The sequence below is a fragment of the Ilyonectria robusta genome, assembly GCF_021365365.1.
Source record: "Ilyonectria robusta strain PMI_751 chromosome Unknown BGZ61scaffold_197, whole genome shotgun sequence".
In the NCBI taxonomy this organism is placed as follows: Eukaryota; Fungi; Ascomycota; class Sordariomycetes; order Hypocreales; family Nectriaceae; genus Ilyonectria; species Ilyonectria robusta.
Window position 1 is genome coordinate 1 of NW_025764631.1, and position 9,835 is coordinate 9,835.

Genomic DNA, 9,835 nt, shown 5'->3' on the forward strand with positions numbered 1-9,835 from the left:
CCTCCCAACAATCGGAATTGAGCAACTAGGGTTATAAGACGAAGAGTAGTGGGAGTGACGAAAGGCGTTGAGTTGGTAAGACTGGTTCAGGCTTTATTGGTAAGTCCTTACGTCAGCATAATCCATGCTCATAGAGACCGGGACCCCACCAAGACGCCGGCCTGTCATCGGCGAGGTGACCGACCAATTCCGTTTCCGTTCGAGCCAATCTCTCGCAATTTATGAAGCGGTAAAGCTCGTATGGTAGGTAGATATGGCCTTATTCAGACCTTATCTAGGCTTGAATTCACATCGTCGGCGTTGTGCGGGGCATGCAAGTGCGTTAAATCCGGCGACTTCAGAAACCAGCTTATCACCACCGTGCCATTTCCGATATTCGACCATGAGGGGCTGCTGTCTATGCATACACGTGCTGGCCAAGGCTTAGAAACGAGCCAATTGTTGTCCGATGATGATTTACCTTTTATAAAACCCTATAAGAACGGCCAGATCGATTCGTTTTGTTTTGACTCAGTCCACCTGCCCTGTGTCATTCCGATCTTGTCAGCATGGATTCGCCGAATTTCAAAATAACAAAGCCGGACGCCACCCAGATGGCAGCTCAACCGTCGAACTCGGTGTCCACCGTTGATAATGATTTATGCGGACAAGATCAACCCTCTGGTGGACCAGGCGACACGGACCAGAGCAGGGACCCGACTGTAAGCGAACGTTCCAGCCCAAAACAGGCGCTATCAACTACGAACGAGCGCCTTTCTGTACGTATTCCTGATTCAATTTTCGCCTTTAAGTGTAGTGCTTAGATCTCATATAGAGGCGCAGAGACCGGAACCGTATGTCTCAGTCCGCATTTGGGGATCGCAAGGGCCGGCATATTAGGGACATCCAAGATAAAATGGAGAAATTGGAACAACAAAACAATCAGTTCCGAAAGATCCACGAGATCCTCCGGGTTGCGCAACCAATTTTGCGCGCAGATGATTACACAAACCTCATAAACATGGATGAAGCTGTGGAAGGTGATTGTGAAGATCTGGGTGCCACCGACGTGTCAATGGAAGAAAATTCAATAAGGTCAAACATGCCAATATATTTGAAAGAATCTCGACAAGAACCATGGACTGGGTATAATAAGATGTCGGCATCATCAACTTGTCAGAAGTCAATAGATCGGATACCGCAGGGATTTATGGGCCGAAGTGGGATGTTATGCTGGCCAATTTTGCAGACCTCAGATGATGGCCGTGGGATCTTTGCTACTGGGATCCCATGAAACGTGTTAGAGGGAGTCGGCGTTCACGCCGTCTGCAAGTTACCTGTGATTAAGGTACTTGAATTACTCAACAGAACCCCTGAACTAGCAGAAAAAATTGAACTGCTTGCTTTCAAAACGAATCCTACCGAGTTGCGAGTTTCTTAGCGTTCACTTTCTCATTATGCAGAGCTCTCAGTCGGTGAATATTGCGATTGACGCTATCGTGAAGCCCTTCAAAGGGGTATTGCTGGGACAGGCTGTTGATAAGAAGGAGGTTCAAACATCGGTGGAAGCTGTCCCATAAGATGGACAGTACCGATTCGATCTTTTGGCTTGTATAAAAAGGGTTCAAGATCGATTACCTTTACGATACCGGCTACAATGTTTTCCGCGTTTAAAGTCTTCGATGCACTTCAACCTTTGGTGAACATTCGATTCCTATTTATTAAAATTGTTGCTCGCTAGTGCGTGTAGGGATGCCATAGCGCTCACCTTCCAATCTTTAAGGTTCGATCCTGCGGTCATCGGCTTGATGAAAACCTCCTCGGGTCTAAGTCTGCCAAGTCAGTCTTCTCTCAAGAGAATACTAGAGCCATGTGAAATGTGATTTCAACTACCCCGAGAACTCTCCAGAATCAAGTCTACTGTGAATATTACACCCCTTCATTGTGACACAATGCTAGACTCTTCTAACCGACTTGGGGCGAGTGGAATTATCGTAGAAAGTACTTGTTTGCATGTGTTTTATGGGGTTACAGAACACGTTCCTGTGGAGCTTGTACGGGCCTCGGGTACCACTGATTAAATAGATCAAATTGGGGCGGAGGACAGATGCTGATTCCTAATACTATGACCGGAATGCTTACGTTAGTTTGTTAGCATGACTGCTTGTTGCGCGTGATTTGGAGATACTTTGCGATCGAATTCATTCCGATTGGGTCTTGGATTCGGCCACCCGGACCTGTTCTGTGTTTTGACCGATTTCACATTATTTACATAGACCGTCTTTATGTGACGCTGAACGAGACCATTTTTCCACACCGGCCGATTACTTATGTATACAGCAATCAAGTGTTAATCACATAGTCATACGCGAATCCTTTCAGTTTTATGTCTTCATTTCTACTGAAATTCTATGCCTTCGAATATAATAAGTTACACACGTTGTACGCAGTACGCAGGTGTGAAATTATTCGGTGTATTATTCGGTCTCAATGGTCTGGATTTTGGAGCTGGTTAGTCTCAAGAGACCGGGATTCTCAGCCACCCGACCTGGGAGGCCCGGATCCCTAGCTATCGGGTCCCAAAAACTGCCGCCATGGCCTCTGAGGACATGATGGCCACTTTGAACCCTCTCTCAGTTTACTTTATGCACTTCTTTTCATATCAATTCATTCCTCCATCGTATCAGACACAACAGCAGGGATTGAACTAGTCGGGTGAGGTGTCAAAGCTACTTCCTAAAAGACTGAAGCTTGGTTAACTTCTACGACCAGCGCGTCGTCAAGAAGCCCGCTTGGGGAGGTGGTGTCTTCTAAATCTCGACGTTACCCCACTCTACATGTGAATCTAGAAGCTTGGATACTGTTGAACTGTGGGCGACTTTTGAGGTCGCCTCCAAGAGCCGGCGGCGATGGCCTTACATACATGATGAGGGCAAGCAGTTCAACAAAAATAGTTCTCAAGCAGAGACTTTTTTGCTTCTCATGCAATCCCAGTGACAAAGAGGATACGGTTACCAAGCCCAATAAGTTGCTTCTTTTCCCCTCGTAGGTTAGGTGACCAGGGGATGAATCGCATCCTGAAGTAAGCTTGAAGGATTGAGATAGCATCTGTTGATTGGCATGCAATTCATTGCAACTAATGCCTCCTCCAAAACAAGGCACTGAGGTTCAGAGTGGTCTAAAATGCCTCTACGTTGTGTGTCTTGGCTATGCTAATACACAGATTCTCATTGCCTAACTCAATGAGGTTCAATGAAGATGCCCGGTTCGTCCCAGGACAGCAATCCAGCAAGCATAAACGAAGAGTTCATGAAATCGCTGTCCATCATGAAGTCAACACCTTGGGTTGACGTGACATCGGTGTTTTGAAATGACTCGGCGGTTGATGTGTGGAAGAGATCATGTGCTGTACCTTCGCCCTCGGCACTCGTGGAAGCAAGGTCCGGCTGATATCTGCTCTGTATCGATGGTATGCCCGGGTGCAGGGTGTGACTTATTGGCTCGCCATTCTTCCCGTCACCGGCAATTTGAGATAGAGATTCCAGGCGCACCAAAATCGCAGCGAGAAGGCGTGCCTGGATACCAACTGGGCTTCCCGGCAAAGCCATCCCGTCCAGAGATTGAGAGTTATGCGAGTCTGCCATATGAAGAGAGCTAGCCGCGGTTGAATATAGACGGCTCACTGCAGTAAGTACTCCAAACGCTTCGTGCGTCGAGCCAGGTGTTAGATGACCAGGCTGGCTGGAAAGCTTGAGGACCATCATCGCCGAATAGGCTGTCATTAGATGTGCAGTGTCCCAAAGAAAGTACAAAATATCCAGTTTTCCCATCTCGGTCAACTGTCGCAGCACCCCCAAGGCACATGAGAAGCAGAGTTGGATCGTTCTTGCCACTCCACTATCGAGAGAGGTGTTGTTGGACTCGTTGGTAACTAAAATCCGATCCAACAGAACAGAATTGAAGTACAGCTGCGTGTAATCTCGCAAGAAGTAGAGAATGGGCATCTGAAAGAGTTCAGGACGGGGAACTAGACGCAAGGTCAGCGAGATAAGTGTAACAAGGCCAACGTTACGACTTACATTCCAGAAACTTTGAGCACCAATGTTGAGTCCATTCGATCAGTGCCACGTTCAAAGTTTCCAGATGCTTTCTAAATGATTCGAAGCTCACAGGCGTCGAAGAAGGGCCTGCTTTCTGTCGAGATTCCGCCATGGCATCAAGAATTGGACAGGTGATTTGCGTCAACTCGAAAATTGCGACAGCCTTTCCGTCCCCCAATGGGAATGTCCATTTCTCAAGCGATAACCAACTTCGAGCCCCTATCTCTTTGTTGATCATTTGGAGAGCAACCGGTCGATCTGTGAAGAGGCTCGACCTATGTCATCAGTAAGGTTATGATGTATCCAGGAACTCGTTCGATAAGTCAGCAACTTACGCCCGATCTAGGTTGCCCAATGCCAGCCAAACGCGTTCCTTGTCTCGCTGTTGCCGAATTTGCGCCTCTGTCTGTGCTGTAACCAAAGGCGTATTTTCAGGCACCATGCTTCCCTGGAACTTATTCCACTTAGCAGAAGCTGCCATTCGAGTGGCGAATCCCAGCAAGGTGTAGCCCCGGGTATCATTCACGTCTTTCCAGTGGTACACACACACAATCGCCCAGATATTCTCGACAGTGGCGTCGCATGCAAGCAACGCTTGAGCCAGGAGTGTCCCTGAATGTTTTTGGATTGATTCGTATGATTCCGGTTGGAATACTCTTGCCGATATGGCTAGGATTGTGCTAAGGAGCAAGCTAGACGTCTCACGTGTATATGAGAACGTGTAGAGTTGAGGGTCTAGAAGGCCAACAAGAGGGTTGAAATGTTTGAAGAATCTATGGATCTAAAGTTAGTTCGCACAGCATGGCGGTTTCAGGATTTGAGATAGTGGAGTTCCTACCCTTCGAAAAGATATTCGGCCGAGGGTCGACTGATAAGTCGAAGGTTAATAGGGTCATCGCTACCCCACGATGTTCCTTCGGTTGGGTTAGTGTCTAAGGATTTGTCGTTCTTTGTGGCTGCGTTCAGAATCCGTTTCTCGGGATCAAGAGCTGTGTTGAGAGAAAGCCCTCGAGTATCCTCCGAAAGTGTGATGAGTGATTGAGCTACGAACGAGGCCGTTTTCATCTCTGACTGAGTCCGATGTGGTTCAAAAGGCAAGGCTTGACTCATGGGCACGATGGCATGCTCGCCCAAGAATACGTTACCGTTACCGCCTCTTGGGACTTGTCCTGGCAGTGGCATGGCAAGAGGCGCCGTGCTGTCCCTCGTCTCTGACAGTTGTCCAGGAGGTGGATAGGTATTATCATCGCTGGAGCCCTGGTTGTGATCTCGTAGTCTGCAACGCCTCGTTAGCCCAAGACACACAAGGCCAGGTGGTAGGATGGCTATGCCAACATCTTTGGTATACCTTTCGTCCAACTGCTCTCGACGCCATAGACCCCGGCGATGTGGCTCGTATACACAATCCCTTCCTAACCTGACGCAGCGGTCGCAGCGCCCTATTTCTAGACTTGATTGTACACATTTCATCTTCGCTCGGCGACATGTTGTACATGCAATGCCGTACGGTCTAGCTCAGCGTTAGAGATGGTGTCGCAATCTCAATATGCCTGCTCACCTCCGAGTTTTCGTAAAGGCCGCTTCACGATTGGCCCCATCATCCCGTGCGGCCGACATTTGTGGCCGTCCCCTTGTCTGTGCCTTGTTTGCGAGGAATCTCTTGGGTTGAAATGAATACTCTGCCCAGCAGCATGTGTCGCGTATTGCGCCGTTGCAACTTGGAAAGTGCGACGCCCTCCCTGTGAATGGTGCGTGTGGCAAGGCAGCGATGTCGGCAGAAACCAGTAGAATCGAAATGATTACTAATCAACATATTAGAGTCGGCGACTGATAGGTGGGCGCCCAGGCGCCTATATATCTTTAGGCACTTAGATATATCTATTAATTAATTTTAATAAAATATTTATTTACTATATTTTAATTTATTTATTAAAGCTTACAGTCTTTTTATACTTATTTATATAGTAATTAATAGAGTGCTATACTATTTTAATATAGGTATTATAAGCTTATAGATACTGTACTTTTTATGCTTTTTATTAATTTAAATCCTACTTATTAGTGCACTTTTATATACTAGAATTCTGCTGCAATTTTACTAGCTACTTATTAGTATTATAAAGCTGGCTATTTACTAATTTTATTTTAAGGTTAATTATAAAAACTCTTATTAGTATTTTTAATTATTATTATTTACTTTTTACCTTACTACTGAGTGAGGGAGTGAGCAGAGGACACTAAGAACACATAACCCACCCAGAGGCAGAGCTGTGATAACTGCGATAGTGTTATGTCGGAAAGGTCGGATAGAGTTAGGTTTGGGGTCCGGATAAATCGGACAGCCGGGCAAAATAGATAGCTTTTTCAGCTGATACCGTTTGATCAAATAGACCTTGGATAGGTCACTAAAGGATAGGTTAAAAGACTGTTAATTGGAAAAAAAATAATAAGATGCCAGAAGGATGATGCTTGTGTGTATCTGGAAGGTCCTGTCCGAGACCTTCCCAATTTATAGCCCCAGTAGGTCTGGCTACTGGTTCTACCTGATGCAGTACTTCCTGTTAAAGGAACTTACTAATTCTAGCCCTAGCAGCTGCAAGTATCCGATTAGATAACCTTTATTTCTAAAGACTGGAAAGCCCCGACTTACTTTTAAAAAAAATATTAAAAAAGCTAGCTATTTATAGAAAAATTAAATAGCTATACTATTAAAAGAAAAATTAGCTAATTATATAGTTAAAAGGTTAAATAACTAGGCTATTAAAAAGTTAGATTGCTATTAATAAATTATAATAAATCTATTTTAATAAATCTATTAAAATTATATATAAATAAAAATTATATTATTAATAGTAAAAAGTAAGGTTTTATTAAAATTAAAAAGTTAAAATTAAAAAAATTTTAATATATATAATAAGCTTATATTTTATATAAATATATATTCTACTTATATTATATATTTAAAAACTCTAATTTTTAATTTTTTAAAATAAGTTATATAATTTTGGAATTTTTAAAAAACTTTTAAAAAATTATAGTTTAAAATATAAAACTTATATAAAATATATACTTTTATAAAATATAAGCTTATTATATATATTATTAATAAATAAGAAGCTTTAATAGTATATATATTTAAAAAAAGAAAATTAAAAGCTTGAAAATATATAAATTAATAATAATAATAAATTAATAATAATATAAATTAAATATTTAATTTATTAATTTAATAATAAACTTAATAAGAATAAAAGTTTCTATTTTAAAATAACTTTTAATAATATCTTAATATAGTTAAATTATAAAAAAGATAAAAATTAATATTTTATAAATATTACTTTTTATATTTTAACTAGCTATTATATTTTTTTATAATATTTTAACTAGCTATTATATCTTTTTTACTATATTTTATAATAGTTAAGCTTATATTAAAAGTATCTAAAATAAGCCTAAGGTATTATTAAAAAAAATATAAAGTATACTGCAGTATACTTATAATAGTTATATCTTCTAGTTTGCTATAGGTATAATCTAGAGTAGATAGAAGGCAGGTTGCTAGTGGATAAACTATAAGTTTATATTAGCAGAGTAGTTAGGGTATTACTTATAGGATAATATTATATTTAGTAATAGTTAAGTATAATAATATATAGTAAGTTAAGATAATTAAGGTAACTAAGTTATATTAATAGCTAAGTAGCTGCCTATTAGAAATATATATTACTCTATTATCTATATATTTAGATAGATTGCTAGATTGTATAAGTAATCTAGTAATTTAAGATTATAGAATTATAAAGGTAATTCTATAATTCTATTTTAGTTAGTTAAAAATTATAGGTATTAAAATTCTACTAGTTCTAACTGCCTGCTATCTACTTAAGGTATATATAGGTTATAATATAATATCTCCCCTCTATTAGTTCTTATCTCTAAGGCCTGTTATAAGACTATTCCCTTAATTTTATATATATATTTAATCTAAATCTATAAATATTCTGCTAATTATTATATTAGATTGTATTTCTAAATCTATTAAGACTGAGTAATATTCCATTCTTATATAAGTTATTACCTTTAAGAGTTATAAAATTATATCTTATTCCTACTACTTTAAAAAGTAGTTAGTTTGCTATATATCTAAGAAGTTCTTATAGTATAGTAAATATATAAGCTTGAGTTATTTTTATAATAGTTTTAATATTACTAGTTTTTATAAGTAATTCGGCGTATTCTATTATTCTTTTTAATATTAAATTCTATAGTAACTAAGAATATAGAGGCTTAGTAAAAAGTCAATCTAAATATTAAGAAAGCCGAGAGTATCTTAATTAAGATATTAGTCTATTTAGTATATTTTTATAAATAAAAGAAAATATTAAAGAAGTATAATTCTAATTTATTTATTTAAGGAATCTGGAAACTGGATAATATTAATAGGGTATGTTTTTAAGAGTCTGCTATTTTTAAGAAGTAATAGGCTATTAGGGAGATACAGGCTGCTAGTGCTATAGATATATTAGACTGGTTTTCTATACTGAATATATTACTTAATTTATCTCTATTAGGTTTTATTATTACTAGTAAGGGTTCTTTATAATTTCTAGGTATTATTTCTAGAATTTATTTTAATATATATTTTCTAGGGTATTTTTTTATTTAAGGAAGTTTTTTAATTTAGCTTAATAGTATATAAGATATTTATAGAGTTTTTATATATTTTTTAAGGAATTGCAGTTTTTCTATTTTATAAGATATTTTATTTTATTATTTTCTCTTTTATATTAAGGATTATCTTAACTATAAATTTCTAGTTATTTTTAATTTCTATTTTTTAATTATTATTCTATATCTTAATATAGATAGTATTAGCTGCTAATTTAAGTAAGAAAATATAAAAGATTGGATAGAGCTTAACTTTTAGTAGTAAGTTTAGTTTGTAGTTATTTTTCGAGATTTTTTTTTAAAATTTTATAAGATTTAATAAATTTGAACTCTAATTTGTTATTTAGCCTTTTTATTATAATGTTTTTTATTGTAAGGTAAACTATATCTCCCTTCTAGAAGATTAGTCTCTTTAATCTTTTCTAGTTGTAATATTTTTTTATTTATTTTCTGATAAATTCCAGTTCTATTTTTATTTCTTTATATAGTTATTATAGTTAATTGGTATTAAGAATTACCTTAGTATTTAAGAGTTCTTTTTATAATAATCTATAGGTATTAGAGGTGAATTTAAAATTAGTATAAGCTGGTATAAGTTTTATTGTTTTTAAGGTGGATATATTATAGGCTAGTTATACTATAAGCAGCCTCTAAACTTAATTATTTTACTTATAGTTAATATAGTATTATAGATACTATTCTACTATTTAATTAAATCTTTCTATTTATCTATTTACTTATAATTTCTAAGCTATTATAAGCTTATAATTTAATTCTATTTAAGCTATTAGTCCTTATTAGAACTTAGATATAAAGGTTATTCCTCTATTAGATATAATCTCCCTTAGTAATCTATATATACTAATAATATTTCTTAAGAATATATAAGAAAGTTATTCTATATTAATAGACTTTTAGTAGGGTAGGAAGTATATAAACTTTATAAGCCTATTTATAATAATAAATATACTGTTATAGAGTACTTAGTTATTAGATTTTTAGATAGTAGAAGCTTAGTAATATAGTCTATAGTAATAGATTTCTAAGGTTATTATATTACTAGTAGTAGTTATAGTTATTTATAAGGC

General features: G+C 37.4%; 2 protein-coding genes across 2 annotated transcripts; one reads left to right on the forward strand and one right to left on the reverse strand.

The window, feature by feature from the left end:
* Positions 1-430: 430 nt before the first annotated feature.
* Positions 431-1,273, forward strand: BGZ61DRAFT_552702 (uncharacterized protein; the record flags this gene model as incomplete). Its single annotated transcript, XM_046255536.1, has 2 exons — positions 431-701; positions 815-1,273. The coding sequence occupies exons 1-2, from the start codon at positions 549-551 to the stop codon at positions 1,271-1,273; spliced, it is 612 nt and encodes a 203-aa protein (XP_046092808.1). The 5' UTR covers positions 431-548.
* Positions 1,274-3,218: 1,945 nt separating this feature from the next.
* On the reverse strand, positions 3,219-5,696 carry BGZ61DRAFT_501368 (uncharacterized protein; the record flags this gene model as incomplete). The annotated part of the gene is made up of 6 exons (XM_046251701.1): positions 3,219-4,006; positions 4,059-4,354; positions 4,415-4,852; positions 4,918-5,355; positions 5,428-5,589; positions 5,638-5,696. The coding sequence occupies 6 exons, from the start codon at positions 5,694-5,696 to the stop codon at positions 3,219-3,221; spliced, it is 2,181 nt and encodes a 726-aa protein (XP_046092809.1).
* Positions 5,697-9,835: the final 4,139 nt, after the last annotated feature.